The sequence below is a fragment of the Atractosteus spatula genome, chromosome 8 (genome assembly GCF_055471065.1).
Source record: "Atractosteus spatula isolate fAtrSpa1 chromosome 8, fAtrSpa1.hap1, whole genome shotgun sequence".
In the NCBI taxonomy this organism is placed as follows: Eukaryota; Metazoa; Chordata; class Actinopteri; order Semionotiformes; family Lepisosteidae; genus Atractosteus; species Atractosteus spatula.
The window spans coordinates 52,831,155-52,854,238 of NC_142713.1; the positions used below are offsets into that span (position 1 = coordinate 52,831,155).

The window sequence follows — 23,084 nt, forward strand, 5'->3', positions numbered from 1 at the left end:
CTTTTGTTTTCTCTGTAAAACAAAGAGAAGAGTGTGGTGTAGCAATTTCTGTTTTAATTTTGTATCTCACAATCTCACTACTCTCACTCATGAAGAGCAAGACTTGTGACATAGAAAACCATGCAGAAATCACCAGTTTCAAAAATGTTTTAGAAAACAGAAAACATTTCTGGTTTCTGTCTAAAACGATCGTTGGCAGTTGTTTTCTGTTGTGTACAGAACCTGCTAATTTACCCTGCCACCACTTACCACTGCAGCCATGGTATCTCTAATCTTTTTGAGTATTAAAATGGGTAATTAGGCCATTAAATGTGTAACATTTTGTGTTGCACTAAACATCTGCAAATTGCTGCTGAGCACAACTACTAAACGTAAAGTCTTATTGAACAGGAAAACATACATTAGTATTTTAACTTTGATTTAACTGACTTGCACTTTGATGAGGTATAAATTGACCCTGCTCATTCTCTAGACTTCAGAGATTGTGTGCAACTGCGTCAGTCAGATTTGTGTTTTGTTTTTATAATCGAAACCACATCCATTTCTGGCAATGTGTTCATATGATTACTTCTCAAGAACCAGGACATTGGACATCTGTGAAAGTTTTCCATGACCATTTCCGAGTGATTCACTTTTCTGATGGATAACTTGAAAGGGTAAAAAAAAAAAAAAAAAATCATTCACTTGAAAGAAAAAATGAAAATTGCTGCTACCAGGTTGATGTGATGATTGTGAACTGCATTAAATGACCAAAAGATTAATCATAACTTCAGAAGCTCGGGACTAAATACACAGCTAAAAAAAATCTATTTTCTGTGCAGCTGCAGTTTGCATGCTAAAGTTTTTAGTTCAGAAACAATGACTCCTGTTTAAACACCTGTATGTGATTGTGGGGAAGAATTAAGTACTTGAAAGAAGCATTTATTTAATTTGTTTTTGAGGATGGAGATTGTGTTGGGGCTTCTGTGGTTTTTACCTTCAGGGTGCAGAGAAAACTGTAGAGAAAGTCTGTGACAACACTCTTTGCCAAGTGAACTGTTACTTTTATTGGCCTGTAGCCTTTTCCCCACATGGTATAGTCCCTCCCAAAATAGAAATTCGACTGTGTTTAATCCAATGTGCCATACTGTCATTATGAAAAGTACGAAAGGTGTGGCTTGAATGAAGTTTTCATACATTCATAGTAAGTTTTTTTTGTATAGTTAACATGAAAAATATCCTTAAACCTTTATGTAGGGAGTTTTGATTTCTCTGATGGAGTAAGAGCTTGCTCCTCTTTACAGTACATCATCTTCATCCAAGACATACAGTATACAGAACTTGAAGATACACAGGACTTGAAGTTAATTGTTCACAGAATTGATAACAGAGTATTTAATCCTTTGTACTTATACAAAGGACTTATACTTATACTTATATGTACTTATATTTGTACTTTGTACTTAAGAAAGATAGGAACTGTGCCCTAAAAATGACCTGAAACATGAGGTTTTCTTTGTCGCTTGTCAATGAGATTATGGTTTTAAATTTAATAAAGAAAGTGGTTATTAAGTTTATTATGATATCTTTTACATGAAGACTTTTTTGCACTATAACATACCAACTAGTGCTGAATGACAAAATTCAACACTAGATTGACTTTATACAAGACAAAATATACAGTATATTATAAGCAGATATTACCTGCATAACAAGGGTATTTTAAAATAAATCAGTTAGTTTTATAGAGTAAAGAAACAGCTCATGTTGAAAGATTTCTTTGTTAAAGTATAAGAAAACTGTAGATAAATTGTATATCTAGTTTATTTATTGCAGAGATCCTGGAAATTTTGCAGGCTGAATGTGAGGAAATGCAGTTTATGTAGCTATAGGAAATGATGTTCGTGGATAGGTTTCAGAGAAACATTGTATAATTTAAAGCTTTGAGAAATATGATCAGCTCTTGATGTTAGAAAAAAAATGACAATAATGAAGAACGAGACAAAAAATGGAACCTACAGAGTTTTGAGGCAGAAGACCAAGATTGATCCAGGCATGGAAACTGAACTGTGTGGAAATCAGAGAGGATCCCTGTGCTACATTGTTACTTGTGACTTATATTGGTCATTACATCATAAAAACATATTCCAATAGGATTGTTTTCAGATAAATCATATATTTGATATAATGTATGCTCTTACAGAATAACGTTAGGAATAAGAACATAATATAAGAAAGATTAAAAATGAAGGAGGTCATTTGACTCATCTAGCCCATTTAATAGTTTGTAGTTAATAGATCCAGGATCTCAGCCAGCAGTTTGGTGTAAGAAGCCAGGGTAACAGCTTCGGCAACATTGCTGCATAGCTTGTTACCGACCCCACAAACCTTATTTACTGACCCAAAGAAAATATGATATGCAAAAGACTCTGAGAGCATAAACAGCTTTTTTGAAGGGTGAGTCTGTGTGAGTTGTGTGCCATCACAGGGCACACAATCTATTTGATTTGTTTAAAATAAATAATGCACAATTAAGCACGAATTGGTATCTTGTCCTGAAGGAATGATCTTCTCTGAGAATACCAGTTTGTCTGAAGCTGATTTTTTCAATGGAAAATTATCCAGAGCTGCTGTAATGACACTTTATGTGCTATATCTACAGCATATACCTCCTAGAAATGTATTGCCATATTTTTTATTACATAAATTATGAAAGCATTAATTAAAAAGTACATTATTATTAAATGTGTATTACTGGGGTGTGTGATCTGAAACATTGTCTACAGTGTAATGTTGAGGTCCTATACAGTACCCTCTATTTTTCAACTGCATAGAATTTACAGTACACATCAGATCTGCAAGATCTGGCTTCAGTATTGTTACAGATTAATCACTTTGCTCTATGTAACTGCATTATGTTAGAAATAGATTCCTTTTAGCTCTCAATACATGATTGTACTTGAAAGAAATGGATCAGAACCAGTACTTTTTTGGGCATTCTTCAGTTCCTGAAAAAAAAGTTTGCCTTTGACATGAACTCAATGTTCCTGTAGGCCTGAATAAACAAAGGATGTTGGAAATCTATCTTAATGACAAGAACATATCTGTTTCCTAGCAGTCATAAAGCCTTATGGGAAGTTGTTGTCCGTAATGTTGACCAGAAAAGTTTATTGATAGCTAATTAGTGATCTTTGGAGCACGGGCCAGCTAAATAAAAAATGAAGTAAATATACATGTAAAAATAAATATCTAGGCCCTCAATTGCTTGCCTGTTCTCCTGGATTTGCTATCTCATATACAGTACCATGATAAAATGTACGCTTACAGAAAAAAGATATGGTAAGCCAGATGTCAAAAACTGTACCTGTTGCTTGCTGTGAAATCATGTATTTTCAGTTGATTCTGACAGACTAACAACTAAATTGGCAATCATACAGTCTCTGGCAAATGAAACAAAAATCATTTTTCACTTTTGCCTTGGATATTATCACTTTATTAATGGAAAACATTTGCTGGATTAGGCATTTAAACCCTACATCCTCTAGTTACAGTTTTTACTTTCACCCGCTTAACTGTAGTCGTCCAGTGACGAACCCTAATGGAGAGTCCAATATCCTCTATTTTCCATCCATCCACTTTCTATCCCACCTTATCCAGTACAGGGTCACGGGAAAAGCTGGAACCTTAATCTGGAAAGCAATGGGCACAAGGCAGGATACACTCAGGATATGATGCCAATCCATTGCAGGGCACACACAGATACAAGCACTTATACACTCACACCAAGAATCAGAACTTCCCAGAAGCCAATTCACCTACAGTACCAGTACAGTAGGAAGAAACTGGAGCATCTGGAGGAAACCCATGTGAACACAAGGAGAGCATACAAACACCATGCATATAGCTCCCTGTGAATTTAGCTCAGAGCCCCAGCACTGTGAGGCACTGATGCTAACCACTGTGAAATGTACTGCCGATGGTCTGTTTTGTACATTGCAATTCTACTGACTGCCTAAGTGGAAGTGTGCCTAAAGAAAGAAAGACCAGATTCCTGTGAAGTATTTCTCGGAGGTGACAGTGAACAGAAACATAACCTTCAAGGGCTGGAACCTAAAGTCTGTTGATTGCAGGGGCATGGAAAGAGTTCTTGTCTGAGCTTCCAGTAACACATACTGTATAATTGTCATTAATGGAGAATGTCCTCCTGGGAACAGGCAGAAGTTGCTAACATCAAAAAATTGTTTCACCCGCAAGTGAACTCCTGGAGACACACACACTGCTGTTTAATATGCCAAGTAGAAACATCCCCCAGTAGAGTTTCAGTTTAGAGGCTTGAAAAACTGCATTTCACTGATAATATAAGTTCAAATCTCACTTAATCCAGTGTTTATGTTTAAATTATTACATGCAGTACACATCTGAAATCAACTGAAATTTAAGAAATAAGTTATGCTGTAAAATTATATTTTTATCCAGTATTTGCATTAGTTTATTAGTGTCCAGAAACATTATTCTCTAAAATGCAATCATAATGTTGCGCTTAAATGAAAAGAAGTGATATCAGAAAAATATTTAAAATGTAGCTATCAGTCAAAGAAGCTTAGTTGAACCAGACACAATTCAGGCAAACTTAGTCCCTTCTGAATGCATGGTTTAAGTTGTTTTGTTTCAGTTTATATTTAAGAGACAAGGTCACCCAAATTCTGGCTTGTAATTAAGCCTGTTTATATCGTGACTGTGAAGGTCTGACCTGTTGTTTGTGTTGTTGACCTGTCGCCTTGGAGCAACAGAGTAGTAGCTAAGCCTTGAAGAATCCAAGCTGAAGTTTGTGGGTTAAAGTTCTTACTTTAAATAATGCCATTATATTTTTGAACAGGTAACTATACCTAGTTACTAATTTCTAGCTTCAAGTACAGGTTCCCTTTGCTAAATTGCCGAATTCTGTAAAATGTTAATATATTCTCTGATATGCATTACAAAACTACAGAGGTTTCATCGTTTTCAGATGTTTTTCAAAGAGGGGTCAAACCAAAAGTTGCATTGTGTTATTAGAAACTTTCAGAGTGCAACTGCGAGCATTTCTAGTCTGGACAAGTGTGCAAGTCTTGCACTGTAATTAAAATTATTAAAACTCATTTTAAATGTGGGTCAATAAACATTTTCTGTATACATTTACATATATTTCTTATATATCCACCCATTTTCTAACTTCTTTATCTAATAAAGGGCCGTGGGAAGCTGGAGACTTGTCTCAAGCTGAAGAATTGAGCAAAGCCTCAAGACAGGAATGATATACTGTATACAGTATCTTAATATATAAGAGTAACATACCTGTTACTTTACAGAAATCAATTTGAAGTTTTAAATGCTCTATATATGGTGAAGACTGAAAATATTTAGCATTTAAGTTATAAAAGGGTTTGATTTCTATGATTACAGCTTCTTTCTTAGGTGTTTTTTAGTCATTTTTAATTTTAACCAATTTAGTTGGTCTTGACTTGCATAACATTAAATGACATCAGTTGCTTAAAGGAATGGACCCTTTCATTTTTAGTCAATATTGATTTGTGAAAGTGTATGTGTTTAATTAATAAAAATAAATAAAGAAAACACAAAATAATCTTTTTAAAGCAACTAGCAAAGAAGTAGAAAAGAACATAGAGAAATTTCTGATTTCTTTATTAAACCATTTCAGTCCAATTAAGCAAAGAATTATAAAGACAAGCTGACAAATCTAAATCCAGAAAATCAGGGGGTTTACTTTTGGTTTTTGGTGATGACAACAATAACAGGATGTGAAGGAAAATGTTGCAATGAAATTAATTTTTTTCCTACATGGTTCATCTGCAATAGTCACTGACCTATTGAGAAAGACATGAAAAAGGCTATGACCTAAATAACTGTAAAGGGGACCTTTTACTAATATCAAGTTGCAAGCAAAGAAAATGTCCTTTTCTTATCACTGTATAGAACACAAATTAAGTCACGAAATGCAAGTTAATTGGCAGATAATGATCAACACAATTCACTGAGTAAATTCCTCTTGTTAGAAGACACTAAAGCAAAGACACATACGTGTACATCTGGACTTTTTTTTATTATAAGGAAGTACTGTTGATTCACATATCGGTTAAAAGCAATCCCGATAATCCCTAAGCTCACAGAGCTCTCATTTTATTTATATGCTTTAAAGTGAATGTCATTTTGAATCACCCTGCATTTTATCTCTAACAGGAAAGTGCAATTTGAATCTTTATAACAGTTTTAGTGGTCACATTAATTCTGATGGAGTATTAGTAGAACACAGGAAATGACTTACACTTCTTTTAAGTCTGCAGACTATTATAATTTGTCTTCTTCACGTGTAATGATATCTAGATTAATTTACTTGATAAAAAGTCTTCAGCCACAGCTGTCAGTCATAGTTCTTGTCAAAGCATCCATTTTCATTTCAACCATGAAAGTATTATATTTCTTTGGAAGCCAAGGAAAACCATGTTCAAACAATGTAAGAATGGTTTCTGGCAGTCTTACAAAAATCAGCGTTCTCTAGACTCGGTTTAAAATTTTAATAATTACAAGAAAAAACAGGTAACCTAACACTGTTAAATTTTAATGTGACATTGTTTGGTCTATAGATAAATAATGTCAGATGAAAACTGCTTAATCTATTTTCATATTTCTTCAGCATCTATAGGGTAACATAATTGCTGGCATCTTTAATCCCATTTTTGAACAGCTTTCCAGTTGTTAATGCTCTATTTTTGTTAATGTAATGCTCAATATGGACTTTTAGTTGAAGGCAAAACAATTACAGAATCACAAAGAAAAACATCAGTTGATCCCTTGGCAATTTCTATTGTGAACAGTTTCCTTCTAGATGCTTTGAAATATCTTGTTAAAGAAGAATTATGTTGGAGCTGTAATGACTTGTTTCCTAGCCTAGAGCCTACATGTTTAGATATGTGTTTTGAATACAATCTCTGAACAGTCACTGGAAAAACCCATCAGATCTAAACCATCAATATTTTGGTCACATAAAGGGTCACAAAATCTCAAACAGACGTCGTAATATCCATAATTAAAACCAATCAGGTACAGTATATGCATCCTCGTAATTATCATAGGTCTACAAGTCATCATTCAATTACAACTTTACTGTATGTATTGCAATTTCAAATAGAAATTGCTGGTTGTTTTTTAATAAAAGGACATTTGAGAGAATAATGATAAATCTTTATTCTGAATATACTGTATTTGCACAAGAATCAACACAACATTTCTAGGATTATAAACACTTTTTTTCTGTTTAATAACATTATTGTACAAATTTATACAAAATTGATTCAGGCTTGTCAAGTTCCACAAAAGTGTAATGTATTAAAGCACAATCAAGGGAAGTTAAAAGAGTGGCCTGTGTGTTACCTGCGCTTTGCAGTTACGGGGCCCTCTGATTAAACACACATCAAGCAATCTCAAGAAAACAGTCCAGAAAAAGCATGATCCAGACAATCTGCACAAATAGCATTGACAGCATCAAATACACTTTCAATCACATTGCGATATCTGATCCTAAAGTGACAGCTTCTGTTTTTAGCAAGTATTGGAACAAAAACAGCCTCCAATACTCTGTGTAAAGTTTAATTATCCCCATTCCTATTTGTTGGTGCTTACAGTGCACATGACTCTCTTCCAAGCATAGAATTATACATATTAAATTCAAGCTAATTGCAGCATTACCTTCAGCTGTTTCCTCTTTTGGGGAAACAGCTTCACTGCACAGACAATTGTGCTTCTAAAGATGTTGAGACTTGCACAGCTAAAAATCAGAGGCTGTCACTTTCAGGAAAATGGCAGTAGTGCTGTTCGATAATTAAAAACAAAGGCTTCAATATAATATTCACTGTATTATACTTTTGCAAGTTGAATACCTAAATAGGAGTATAAATATTATATTCTCATTGTTTGTCACTGATATTAAGCCATGCAGCAAGGAAGCAATGTCATCAAAGTATGCCTGTATGGTGGTCTCATGACCCCTTCTACACTTCCACTTTTATTAGGTTTCTTTGAACAGGTAGTTGAAAATCATATGGCACATCATCTTGAGACTTTATATAATATACAATGGTAAAACGTGGAAATTATGCTGGGTGTTTTTAATATTTTGCAAATGTATGATTTTTTGCCAGTTTGACATTATCTTACAACAAGGGTTCAGGACCTTTTGAGTAAAACAAAATGACAAGAGTCCTGCTTTATGCATCTTAAGGCTGGAAAATTCAAAGAAAAGCAGAGATACAGATCTCTGAAATACAGCCAAGAAAAAAAGCTTTTCCATTGTTGGCCACCCACAAAATTGTACATTAATCTTGACTGTTGCCTGAATTACAGCAGCATTTGTAGGCTTTGGAGAGAATATAGTAGAATTAATCAGCACATTACCAGGATACAGTCATGGGAGAAGAGATTCCACTGTAAGCAAATATGACAATTTATCATTTTCGTTCCAAACTTGGCAAATAATAACAACAACACAATTTAGCTAAAAAACATTAATGAATATTTTGCTTCACAATTTCAATCAACAAAAAATAATGTAATGGTTTTTAAGCTCACACCACTGAAGAAACCCATAGAAAAAAATGAAACCATGAACGACAAGTGTGTCATAAACTAAACAAAAAAGAAGAAAACGAGTGTCTGCGTTTTGCTGGTGCCAGACACTGTGGATGTTAAAATGAATTGTCTGTACTGTAACTCTGCCTAGTAAAATGTTTAAACTTCAAAAAGTTACCATTGTGGAAATAACTACCTGTAGCTGGTGTAATGCAATTGTATTCATTAACCACATAGCATTTATCATAAATCATAAAGTGAAAGGTCTTATAGCTGCTTTGAACTAATTCTGGCCCATGGCATTTTCCGAAAATAAGAGCTAATTTTCAAAATGAGTTAAAGAAAAAATAACAAAATAAGAAATCGTACCAAATGAATATAATATGTGCAGCTATGACTTTTTTGGGATGTCGTGTTCTTAAAATATTTACCTTTATTTTCAAAGCCAGGAGAACAGCTAATAGTGAAGAATAAAGCAGACAGAGAATCACTGCAGCTTATAATCACAAAGCATGGGACAAAAACTGACAGAACGATAGTTATTATGTTACAGCTGATTCTGTAAGTCGTATATGTTGTTTTAATGATGTGGCTGCTTCCACTGGTTTGTTCAATCTGATACTTGTGTTTGTTTTCAGATTAATTTGATTTAACATCCTGGTAATAGAGGATTCTATATTATAGCTTCTGGCTGATTATTTTTGTTTGGCCTTTAAGGGAAACAGAGCTTCTTTATGAAACCTTATGTATAAACACCGAAAAAAAAGGTTAAATATTCAAATGTTCAAATCAGGTACAATCTGATTGTGTAAAATCTTTTCTTAGACCTATTGTAATACTCTACAAATGTTCTTTATGCCCTAGAGTAAAGTCAATACAAACAAGCAGAGTCAATGTAAGATTGACTTATACTTAATCCAAATAATGATGTTTCACTAATGGAATCGGTTTGCCAGGCTATACACAACATTGTTTTTCTTCACTGCAGATTACAGTATATGGGTACTTGCACAAAAGATGGTGAGACCTTAATAAGATGTACTGCACTTTTCCACCCCCCCCCCCAAAAAAATAAACATTTCCACTGCAGCTGTCCTTTGTAAGAACATTTACAATCCAAAACTACTTAAATAAAATTAAAACAAAAAGAAAAATCATGCAAAGTACTATTTTTAGCAAAAACAATAAAAAATGTGACACATAAAGATTCTTTTCATTCACAAGCTTTAAGCATTATAAAGAGGCTTGGCTATCTCTCAATATTTAGGCTGCATTGCAAAATTAAAATTAAAATTTTGATTAAATTAAAATGTACCAACAAACTGAATAAATAATGTATTACCTTTGGCATGATTGAGCAAGACAGGAATATCTTGTTCTTTTAAGGTAGTCACTAACAGTTTTTTTATCTTCTAATTAAGTGACTTAAATTAAATGACCAACGCAAAAGACAGAGGTTGGTGGAGTAAACACTTCTAATATTTTTACATTTTTAAAGTGTTAAATGTTTACAATAGCCATTATATTAAACAAAATGTATGTTGAAAATATTACAAAATCAAAGATCTTGTATTTCTTTAAAACAGAAATTCATATTCAATTACTTTGTAAAAGTGAGAGTAAGCCAACACAGGTGTGAATATAATGCAATTCATTTGTTAAACTGAAAAAATGGTACATGTATTTTTTAAAGAGAATTTTAATGTTTCTGGCCTAATTGCTTATATTACATCTACAGTAGATAAGCCATTAGCACCCAAAATGTATATGAACAACACAACCAAGAAAATGTGGCTTCACTCTCAATATTTCTTTTAACATAACTTTACATACATTACTTTTACATTTTTTTCTGTTCTTACTTTTGAAGCAAGAACTTGTCTGGCATGGTTTTATCCACATACTGTAACAGCTGGACAGTGAGTGGCTAGCCAGTCTACACTCTGAAAATTAAACAACCAAGCCAACAAAAATACTGCAAAACAATATCTAGGGGCAGGACTTTGACGTGTTTATGAATTTCATTTGTCTGGCAGTACAATTGTTTGACAAAGAAGCTCACCAAGAAATCACTACATAAAGAAAGTAACCTCTTCCCTTCACCATTCTGATTAAGAAGCAGACGGTCCACACTTCTGCCATTGTGGAAACATTTGGCTTCAGATGGTTTGTTCTTCTTAATGGATTTCAACAAGCTTTCCCAGGCTCAGTTAGGCCAGGCATGTCATAATCTGTCTTTCACTTCCTGGGTCAATTTATTTTTGTTTCCCCCTGTTGCCTTAGAATCTCAGAAACAAAATTTGGCAGGATCTTGAAATGTATGCGTTATGGGGCTCAGTCCTTGTTTCTGAGGTCATAAAGGGTAATGTCTTGATCCAGTTAAAAGCCAAAGTAGCACAAGCTGAATTCCTATCATTGGCCACAGTGATGGGCTCAAACCAGAGACCCCACCACAGTCAGTATAATCCTCCTGTCACGAAGATAGAAGAATAGGTAAGTTAGTAACACATACATGCACATAGGTGAACTATCCCCATCATTTCCTCCTATTTGTAAAATGGATTTCAGTTAAAGTCAATGATGCTGCATTGATTGTAAATACTTATTAAGAAATCAATAGATACCTTAGGGTTATAGCCTGTTATATGAAGATGCTGTTCCAAAATGCCTATTTAGGAAATGTACTGTCTACCTGTATTATATTATATAATACATGGTGTCATAAACCAGCAAACACGTTTGCTGTTTCTCATGTTCATCCCAAAGCTCACAGGTTCTAAAAGGAACAGGATTCTATAAACTAACTACTGATCATAATGGGAAGAAAAGCATTTTTATCTTGTCTTAAAATATTTTCCTGATAGTCTGTTAAAGCACCAAATACATATAAGGTTTGGGAGTTATTATTTGGTTTACTTTAGAAGTGATAGATAACAAATCAACTGTTCAATGTGCTTTATCATACACATTGATCTCTAACTGCACCGAGTCCATGGGCTTACAAAAACAGTGCCTCTGGTGTTGTCAATGCAGAAATACAGAGTAAATCAAAACAGCACTTGTTTAGGCAAAAGCTTAAAATGAAACTGGCAATATTAAATGACCCAAGTCATCGAACAACACATTCAATACAAAGTCTGGATGTTACCTTTCATGCTCAGCTTTGTTAGATTTGTTAGTGGCTTAAAATGTTGTTGCCTTTGAACAAGCTTAAGACATTGTAACATTTGTTCGACCCCTGAAACGAAGCTACCTGGGGTCTTAACAAAGATAAAATCTGGATACTTAACTTCCGCTACAATTAGCGAATATGCTCAAATGTACAAGTAGCTATATAACCTGCATAAATAAAAAAGAAAAAACAACTGACCCTTTACACCACATGAACACTTGCAGTAAAATGAAGAGAGGAGTTGACGCCATGGCAGAGGCACGACTTGTAGTGCATATAGGCTCATCCTATTAATAACGGCCATAAGTAGCGAGTAGAAAACGAAGAAAACAAAACACAAGAAGACAGACGGAATGAGAAGTCATGCAAAGATTTGGCTGGCAGTTAGCAGAGTTAATGTGACCCGAGAAAGAAAGAAAGAAGACAGAGCATCCCCTTGGGTAGAATCAGAGTGAGCGTCACGAAAAGGAAAACGTTTCCACCATTACAGAAACGAACCAAAAGACACTAACATGAGTCAAACCGCTCCAGCAGACACATCGAGCAAGCAAGCATCAGGCTTTCACACAGAAAGACTTTTTTTTGGGGGGATGCATTTTTGTCGCTTTGCTCCAGGATCACTACCAAATTGGAACATATTTAAACACCCGTTGTAGCATAACGACATCGATTTCAAAATTCATGTTCGCATCTGCCCTTCCAAAAAACAAACACTCCTGAATTTTGGAAAATGTTATTTGCAGACAGTATGCCAAATTTAAATTAACAATTTAGTGTATTTGCAATATGCTATTAACTTTTATTTAAACTGCATAACTTTTCATAACTTTTACTTGCATGATCTTATGATTGAGTCCTAATGTGTGAAAGCTCAATATATACAAATTTATTTTTAATACAGAAACAATGCAAGAAAAGGCAGCCAGTATTTAAGTTAATAAAAGCACATTAATAAAGTATGGCTCAAAGCATATGTTTTGTGAAAATACAAAATAGTTTAAATAAGCAAATAAAATGCAGTTGTTTGTAATAATACGGAAGTTCTAAACAATAATTTTGTTGTGATGAATTAAAAAAAAAATTCTGTACTTAACAGGTAAAGGTGTTGACTTTGATATTGAGCAGTGTAACTTACATTTTCATCATTATCAAAACAGACCTCGGGTCCTTTCCTGTATCTTGGATTGTGAACTAAATCACAGGGATCCGGTCCTTTAGCTGTAGTAACCCAGTTAAGAACTCATATTTCATTCAATGGGATGAAAGGAACAGCAATATCTTATGAATAATAATTATGATCAACAATATATAATAATACATTATCATCTAAACAGTATTTTATACATTTATATATAATATTTGTTAACATTAATTTATAAGTAATATACTGTATATACAGGAACAAGTAAAGGTTTATTCCATGCTAAAAAGAGAGAAAGGAAACAACGTTTTGGCTGTGGAGCCTTTTTCGGGTTTGAGCCTATTTAAACTACTTGATACTGTACAGTATATACTATGTATATAATATGTATAAATATTATTTATGATATATTAGTTATCCTATTGTAATATTAACACATTCTGAGTGATTACATAATCTCCAAATGAACAAAACAAAGAACATTCAGTTTTTTGCATAATATTTTAATTTTAAGAACATGAAAAAGGTTACCAATGAAAGGAAGCCTTCAGCTCATCATGCTCATTTGGGACTATTTCTGTACAGTCCCATAACTGGAACCGTTGCTGATAACACAGCCCCCACCCCCACAGATATTAAACCCCATTTAAAATGCCCCCTCACATACATACACACCTGAAAAGAATATAGTTTTGAGCAGCCAAATTAAACCAAGCCTGCTTGTCTTCAGGAGCTGGTAAAAACTCATGAATGTGGAGGCAACCTGCAAACTACATAGACAGGTACCTCAAAATGGAAACAAACCCAGAAGCTTACAGCTTCTAAAGCTTAAAGCTAGCACTGCGCCGCCCCTGAAATAGCTCTCATTAATCTCCCCTTACTGTAAATCTAGTATCTAAAATAAAAAAAAACAATTAAAATCAAATTGCTTTCACTGTTATTTGGTCTAGGTTACATATGCAACCCTTTTGCGACACCCCCCCACAAATTTTAAATGTCATTTTTAAAGGATACAGGGCTGTTCTGCTTGTATTAATGGTTTAGTAGAACATGGGCAGGTTTCCTTGGCATCAACAATCAGGAATAATAGGTTTGTGTTCGGTAACTTTTCAGCACGGTATATCCTGCAAAAAACAATAGACAAGACTGACACCCAAGTACATACTGTAGGACACTCAAATAATAAAAAGGGACATAGTGTTTCTCTCCAGCAATGGAGTCAAGGGAGGAGTGAGTCCTTTTGAAGAAGCTACAATGGGTGAGTCTCCACATGTGTTAAGATTACCTTTTGCCCAAGCCAAAAGAAATTTCTGGTCCTATGCTTGTTCAATTTTCCCCTGGCTTGGTTCATATAGAAGTACTATAGTCTGCCTGTCATCATCACAAAACAGGGAATGCAGGGCTTACATGCAAGTTAACTGAGCACAGTTTTCTGGTGCAGTTTCCTTAGCAAGGTCCAGGAATTATGGTTCTTAATTACTCAGCAGAATGTCACCGTGACCGTTAGGTGATCTTGTTTTAGTGAAACTGTTTAAAGCTCAGTTTTCAACTGATGCATTAAAACTGTGATTCCGAGTTGTCACAGAACATCATGGAGTATTATAGACATTATTTACTCACATCCCCAAGTTGGCACAAAACAACATTATTAACATTTTCAATTAAATATTTTAAATCTTCAGTAAAATATTTCTGTGTATCATTTAGATTTATTCTATTTCAGAGATTCATCTAACATTAAAAATAGTTGTATTTTCACACAGTTACAGTACAACACTTTCTCCCAAGCAATTGAATGGAAATAACCACAGATGAAAACTCTCCCAATACTCAGTAAAATACTTTACATATTTTGCACCTGAAGGTGATTGTTCTTATCATATTATACACACAGCAAAAATCAAAATAAATCAAAAGGCATTTTTTTCTTGTCAATAACAGTAACACTACTGTATATCACTGAATACAAAAAATAATGACAGGCACAAACAACAGCAACCTAATTTCAAAGACATGTTTATGCATGGTGCTGTCCTTACTTTTGAATGGAGGAATAGATTGGGAGGCTAAATTAGATGCAACTAAAATTAATTTTAATTTCCTATTTACAAAGAATTTCAGCACTTTTCTTCAATAATTGTGCCAATGATGATATAAATGCAATGAACTTGCTTTCATTTTTAGAGGTTCATTAAACACAAGGGTAAAATAATGAATACAGTCGGTTTTGAGGAATTATTTCTGATGTCAGTTTTCACAGGAAATCCCATTTCATATATAAATGAATACATTATGCAACCTTGACCTCTAGATCTCCCTCTAGGTCCCAACATTTGTGATTTGACAAAGTAAGACAATTTAACAGAGTACCAGAGAAATTAATTAAAGCAAATCTAATCCCTAAACCATTTAGGGATTACAACCTCAGACCAAAGAAATCTCTAATAGCAGATGAGAAATGATGAGAAATAAATTAGAGCAATTTTTATTTGCTCTGAATCTAGTTTTACTAAATGTAATGCTGACTGCTGCAATCTCATTTTGCAAGTTGATTTTAAACATGGAAGACAATCAAACATGAATAATAACTAAAAGAGTGAGTGAAAAACACTGAAGGAAGGAGAAACCTAAATTCTTTGATGGTTTGCATTCACATTCATAGATAGATAGATAATACTTTATTAATCCCGTAGGGAAATTGATGAAATTGATGCATTTATATCATTCATTACCAGGTTACTTTCCTGTAGCTCTCCGTCATAGGTCTAAAAGTCAAAAACAAATGGCAAGTATTTTGTTTCTACCTTCACTATTAATCAGTAATACCTACTGTACTGTATGTCTGCAAAGACATTTCAGAAACAAGAAAGTTCTACATAATAGTACAATGATATAATATTTTAATGTGTATTGTGCAGTAAATAAAATGTCCTGCTCTGCCTTTTCTCCGATTTCAGTGAGCATCATTCCAAATATTTTACCCAGGCTCTCACTAAATGGAGTTTTTAAACAGATATTCAGGGAAAGGTCAGATCCTAACCTCACCCACTACTGCTTTCCTATGTATATATACAGTATCACCTCCTGAACTCACCCTTTTCACCAACCCACTTACACCTGGCTCATGCAAATCAAAAGGGGGGTTTGGTCAGCCTCACCATTACAGTTTGGTTGCTGTTTTTCCAGCCAGGCGAATTACACCACACATAACTTTAAACATTTTTGTCTCTATGGAGTATTGATAAGGATCTCAAAGAACTGCTGAAATATATATCTAAGGATATTGTATATTCTGATATATATTTATACAACTCTGACAGACGTATCTAGTAAATACAATGAATTAGACCCAGAGACAACACTTCAAAGAATGTTTGTCATTTGCTTATGTCAAGCCCTCTGTAGCCAGATGGCGCTCCTACTCTGTCCTGTCCCTAGTTTCCTGTGCTTTGCTGTCCTTCTGGTGTCTCTCTCTCTTGGGCTATATATTTTGGGTCACTGATTCTCCTTCGCTCAGCATTGACATTTGGATGTCCTGAGACCTGCCTAGCATCCAGGTCGAAACCACGTCCGCTGCCTGAGGGCTTTGGTTTCTATACAACTCCTGAACTGCTGAGCCCGGGCTAATCCCCCGTTCCGCCGCTATGCATATGGGTCTTTTTCCGCTCTCCTCCCTTTCCACGGTTCGTCCCTTCCGACATCTGTGACAGAATGCTGAGCCTCCTACTTACCCCCGTGAGAAGCGCTTTTTGTTTTTCCGCAGTTTTTTTTCTTTGGGCTTTTTTTTTTCTGTTAGCTCTCGTATTCATATGGCGAGATGCTTTTTCTGACTCCTGTGCCTGTGAGCGGGCCATGTGCCTGGCTTTCCTTGGGTTGTCCACTCCGATATTAGCGATAGGGTGGTGAGCCTTTTTTTCTCTCCCTTTCGAATTGCTGGATATCACCTTCCTGACATCCGTGCCTGTGAGCGGGCTGCGGTCTGGCTTTCCTCGGGTTGTCCACTCCCATAATAGTGACAGAATATGAACGTGCCTATTGCCCAGTCTGCGGTATTTTTCCTGGGTTTTTGTTTTTATTTTTGTTTTTTGCTTGGTGTTTTGATTTTTTCACTTCCTGGATTCCCCTTCTCTATGGTCTCCCTGTCCTGTGTGTCTTGGAACTTTTGGTTCCTTTCTGTTTTTTGTGATCCATTTCCCTGGTCTCCCAGGTTTATCTTTGTTGTGGTTTGTGCTTGTGTACTTGTCTTTTTTTGTTTTAAGTCTCCGGAGCTCTACCTGACCCCCCCCCTTCCTCTACCCAATAAAGGTTTATACCCTGGAGGAGGGGGAAGCTCTCAGCCATGGACTCCCAGAGGCTTCCTTTCAGTTAAATGAGGTTTTTCCTCCCCCCAGTGCTGTGCAGCTCACTTATTTGTATGGGCCTCAGGAGCCGCCCATGAAGGGGGGGGGTACTGTCATGCCCTCTGCAGCCAGAAGGCTCTCCTACTCTGTCCTGTCCCTAGTTTCCTGTGCTTTGCTGTCCTTCCGGTGTCTCTCTCTCTGGGGTTATGTATTTCAGGTCACTGATTCTCGTTCGCTCAGCATTGATGTTTGGATGTCCTGAGACCTGCCTAGCATCCAGGTCGCCCCACGTCTGCTGCCTGAGGGCATTGGTTTCTATATGACTCCTGAACTGGTGAGCCCGGGCTAATCCCCCGTTCTGCCGCTACGCATATGGGTATTTTTCCGCTCTCCTGCCTCTCCATGGTTCATCCCTTCAGACATCTTTGACAGTTTACCAAATTTTGACATACATTAAGTGATTTAAGACCAGGCAATTAAAAAGATCTGTTTTTATTCTTACCTGGAACAGTTTTCACAGTCTAGCACCCCACTGAAAGATTTGTTATTATTGTCAAAGTAATACTGAGTCTGTTCAGTGATACAACTCTCCTTTGAAAGAGCTGCAGTTTGCTCTTCTTCTGTGTCCGCTGTAAATACATTGAAAATGATCAATAAGGAATATATTGGAATATATATATAATATTTTGAGATACAATGTATTTTATTGCATGATAAGATACCCCAAAAAGGACATTTCAAGAAAAAAAAATCGGCATTGTTTTTTGGAAAACTGTTTAAGAAATTGAAATTTATCAATTAACTACTGAATATATCAAAATAGCAATTGCTAAATGTCTTCACATTGGAAGGCTTCATAAACCTAGGCTGCTGAATGACAGACACTAGCAAGACTCCATGGAGTTGATAACAAAAGACAGACTATTGAAACTTATTGTAGTGTTTTAAAATTCATATTTCATGAATTCAGTCCACTCACCAGCTTCCAGGAAATTTGGAAAAGTAAAGCTAACAAATAGCTGCTGTACTATCGACCTATAAAACAAAGACAGGCAGTCATTTCTACAGTTATATTCGATTAGAAGGGAAATCAACAACTTAAGAAAATAAAGGCAATTCAACTCAGGAATTCAACATAGTCATTTAAAACTTTTCAATATCATGTTCTTATGTTAAATTTAAAGAAAAGTACAGTGATATACTGTAACAGTGTTAACAATAAAACTATATATTATGTTGTACATAATGACCTCCAGCTGATGTCAGTCTTGCTTTGGTAGTAACTGTAGCTTCCTAGTGCTCCCTGTGCTTTATTTTGAAGAAAACATTTATTCCGAAGTGCTTAAAATAGAAAAGGTATTATATATTAGAAAATGAAAACTACTTAGATGGAAAAAAACTATAATGAGTTCCTTTAGAGTTGACAAAAGAAATTAATAGTGCAATTTCACTATTAAAATAAAGCCTCGAGAGTCTGACGTTAAAAATGCATACATAAAAAGAAATCTATTACATCACTTACCAAGCTGCTGCCGAAGCCCACCAGCCTATATTTAATATATCAGCTATTGTTGGCTGAGGACAATAAAGATGACATGTTAAGAAAAACACCTTAATAAAACCATTTGTTCTAAATAGGACTATGTCTTTGTTTCTGTATCCTTCTAGAATATAATCATGTTTCCTTTCCAAAGTAATCTCTACCATGAATATAAAATGAAAGGAAAGAAAAACATTAAATCATAATTCAATGAAAATCGTTTATCCTAAAATATTATCCAATTACCGTATTGTCAGATTTATTTGTCAGCAATCTAGTAGCCATCAAGCTAAATTTCACAAAAAACAAGATGTTGGGATAAATCCCAAACTAAAACGGATTTGTGGTGAATTACGAGGCGAGTTGTTTTAGCAGTATTTTGCACGCAAGTCTTAAATGCAATGCAATTTCCAGCATCTGCAATTCTGGCTCATGATTCATATGTGGAGTGTAGTCAAGCTGTGATTGATTAACTTACAACAAAAACAGAACGCAGGCCAGCTGCAGCTTTGGGGCCTCTGTCAGGATCACAGACAGACTGGTAGTCATAGGACTTGTTAAAGGCGTACAAAGAAGTGTTCACAAGGTTCGTCATCAAAATGGGATCGATCTCTCCAAAGAACCGCCCAATCTACACAGATTAAATAGAGTACAAATTAGAACATCACTTGTACTGTATGAACATACAATCTCGTGACAAAGCTGAAAAAACACTAGAATGACATGGAATCAGCTAACACAAGACAGAACAGCAAATGACTTTAAGAAGCTACACGTTCATACTTCTTCTAACTATTCAGTGGCAGCACCAGTTCACAGGTTTTTTCAGACTTTTGCCAAGGTTGTAAACAACACATTGCATTGTGTTGCACAGCTGGTGTAATTAGATTTACCATTTTAACTCCATGCATTTAGTAATTCTTTTAAATATGCTAAAAGCTAATAAACATATTGATTAAAAACATGTGCTAAAATGCTAAAACTGATCAAGACAAAAACATGAAATTAGTTTTAAATTCTCCAAACAAAACCTGCTTTTTAACATCAGGGTACCAGATTGGAGGTCAGTAACATCTGACTCTAATTAGGAGAAGAAAAGGAAAATAAAATTAAAGCTGTTACTATTTCATCTTTTATTACGATAATGACACAAAGATTTTTTTGAATGTGTATTAAACGTGAATGTCCTTTAAATTGTCACAAACTATTTTCAGGAATTTGGGTTGAAGACATCTGCCAAATTAATGTCAATATAGTATATGCTTGAAAAAGTGCTAGTTTTGACTTGACTTGACAAACAGGATTTCCAATAATTATAGGTGGTAGTACTCTTTGTCTCTCACTCTGCCTCAATGAGCCCCACAGTGGTGTGTGGTTCTTCAGATTGTGCTTGGTCTGGAGCCTTGCTGGAGGCCAAACATCATGAGCGCTCAAAATAAGCACTAGCTTTGGCAATGCTAGTCAAGTTGTTCAAACCTCTTAGGGAATCATAGTTTTGGTTGGGTTGGCCCCATCAAATCTCTCTTTGAGCCGGAACCCAAGCTACTGTGGGTGGCTCAGGCTACAGTACCATGGTATTGTGATCAGGGAATGTCTCCACTTGATGTCTTGGTTAGAGGCCTCTCAAGGGGCTCCTATCCTTAACCTCACAAGCATACTGTATGGAAGCCTCTCTCTTCAAGCTAGGAATATCTGTGGTCCGATCTCTGGACACTCTCCACCATGCCTGGCCCTTCTATCCATTTTGGTTCACGTTTTCATATGAACCAGCCCTTTTGGCCCAACACTCTTCTGCCACTACTCTGAGGGGCAGTCTCAAGTGCACTAGATGTGCCCCCTGAAATGAATCTGTGCTGCACATTGTATTTTAGGACACTGGTCCACTTGTTTGTGTCCTTTGGAATACCGAGTATGCACAGCCTTGCAAGTTAGATGATGACTACAATTGCTTTACAACTGAAGAAGGCTCCATGGCCGAAACGTTGTGTTTTCCTTCTTCTCTTTTCCGCATGGAATAAACCTATTATTTGTTGCTTTGCTGACTACAATTTGTTTGTCTTGTAGGGAGTCTGGATTTCAAAGGAGCCTTGGTCCAGGACCTGGGTTGGGTGGCAATGTCGGCTTCCTGTAGCGCGTTCATTTGTTGCTCCCTCGATCAATTTGTTCATTTTACATGCAGTGTGCAGGATGACTGCTGCCTGATCCAGTCAGGACCTTCAGTGCCATAACTTGGTTGGGTATATCACATACCCAAGAGGTAATGTTAACCCTTAGTCTGAAAAACCCTATTTTTTCTGAAAAGACAGACTGTACGGTCAATATCCTTATATGTCTCTTCTCACATGACATGTTGTATTTGTGCTGATATTTTAGGATTTACCTCATCAATGTACTCGTCCTGATTGGACATCAAGAGAAATCCACCATCATCAAGGATCACACAGTCGACAAGCTGCAATTAAGAAAAATGATAAAATCAGGTCGAAGTGAACATATGGTTTAAAATAAATTGCTTAAAAAACATATAGGGATGTAGGGAAACATACCTTAGAATTCTTTTCACAGCCACATATCTCGCTATTGCACTGAAAGGAAGAATTGACATTGCTTACTTTAATAATTACTTTTTTCACATCCTAAAATAATTTTGTGCAACTGTGCTAAAATACAAATTCTATATATAAATGTTTACATATATTTATTCTGATAGGAAAATATTTACTTTTATTAGGCTCTCCACATTTACAATACCCTTACAGAAGGACAAAAGTGTAAATAAAACCCATCATTAATTATCTCCACAGATTTTTATCCTTTAGCAAATACTCCCTACACGGTAAGTTTAAGAACGTCTTGCTTAAGTTTATGTCACAAATACTGTATACGACACCATATTTTTCTTTTAGTAGACGTCTAGGTAACTACCTAATATAGATAAATAGGCTAGGCGACTGTTTTTATACATATATTATAGAGATCACTAGATGGCACAAAAATGAAAATGAACATGCATAAGAGTAGGCAAATACCAACTTAATATAATATATTATTAAAAGAAAAGACCTTTCTTCTTACTCAGCAGCAGTAGTAGCTTGGTCCTCTAAAATTTTGATCCTACAGATTCTACTCAGAGTTGTCAACTATCCACAAATGTGTAATAAATAAATAAGTATAAGTATAATAAACAGCCCAATTTTAACAGTTTTGTACTCCATCCATCCATTTCCTAACTGATCCTTCCAATTCAAGATCAAAGTCAGAACCTATCCCAGAAAGCAAAGTGTGCCACATGGGGTACATCCTGGATGGGATGCCAGTTCATCACAGGGCGAACACAGACACAGACAAGCTCACACCAGGGCCAATTTTCTCAGAAGCCAACTAACCTACCAGTACAGTATGTCTGTGGACTACTGGAGAAAAACCCACATGAACATGGGGAGAACATACAAACTGTACACAAATAGCACCCTTGAATCCAGGGCCCCAACAGTGTGAAGCTGTAACCCACATTACAGATTAATGTAAAGGATTATGCCTTATAGTGTAGCGCTAATATAAACCCTTAGCAGAGCAATTTGGACATGGTATGACTGGTGCATTCAATAAGTAGAGTGGGACAGGTGAATTGGTATGGAATATCATCGGGCACCTGCAGTATATGTCTAGAAACATACACGTTCAGAGATTATTATCAAGCCAGGACTCGTAACATTACCACGGTGAATGCTGTAATATTATGAAAAGAAAGCTAATTTAATGAGAATTTACAATTTTTTCTTTCTTTGTTCTATTTGGGATCATCTAACAGTCTCTGCATATGCTTGATACAAATCTGAGTGTTATCGGTCACCCTGATGATGACTAACCCCTATACCATAATGACTCATGGGAAACAGTTGTCGATTCAATGATTCATTTTAAGGTCACACAGACTCACTGCTTATGCACAGCATTGTCATGACATCAATATGTGTCATCTTAACAGTACAGGTATCTGAATCCTGATTGGTTAAAAAGCTCACACATACTCGTCTTTACTTTGCACATATTGTTTATTTAATTCCTGAGATGTGTATGACCCCTCCAGCGTCCACCTACAAGTCTGAGACATTCCCTCACTGGGCACAAATGCAAGAGAAATAAAGCAGGAGTTGGCTTCCTTATTTAAAAAAAAACCAACTTGATTCTTATCTCACAAATTGCCTTTTAATCTTGTTTTCAGATTCTATGGTCCATATAAATTAAAATAAATTGCACCATGCTGTTAATGTTATCAGAGCTTTAATTTTA

At 35.5% G+C, this 23,084-nt stretch overlaps 1 protein-coding gene across 7 annotated transcripts in view; it reads right to left on the bottom strand.

Moving 5' to 3' along the window:
- Positions 1 to 8,544: 8,544 nt before the first annotated feature.
- The window catches only part of cacna2d1 (calcium voltage-gated channel auxiliary subunit alpha2delta 1), a 244,803-nt gene continuing 230,263 nt past the window's right edge, over positions 8,545 to 23,084 (bottom strand). For all 7 annotated transcript variants that reach the window (XM_088923201.1, XM_088923200.1, XM_088923199.1 and 4 more), the window contains 9 exons: positions 21,338 to 21,376; positions 21,172 to 21,243; positions 19,270 to 19,422; positions 18,774 to 18,826; positions 18,231 to 18,286; positions 17,754 to 17,880; positions 13,926 to 14,035; positions 12,906 to 12,988; positions 8,545 to 11,068 (listed from right to left, as the gene is read on the bottom strand). In XM_088923201.1, coding sequence (XP_088779327.1) covers positions 10,952 to 11,068; positions 12,906 to 12,988; positions 13,926 to 14,035; positions 17,754 to 17,880; positions 18,231 to 18,286; positions 18,774 to 18,826; positions 19,270 to 19,422; positions 21,172 to 21,243; positions 21,338 to 21,376 — 810 coding nt within the window. In that variant the 3' untranslated portion in view covers positions 8,545 to 10,951. The remainder of the gene's footprint in view (positions 11,069 to 12,905; positions 12,989 to 13,925; positions 14,036 to 17,753; positions 17,881 to 18,230; positions 18,287 to 18,773; positions 18,827 to 19,269; positions 19,423 to 21,171; positions 21,244 to 21,337; positions 21,377 to 23,084) is intronic.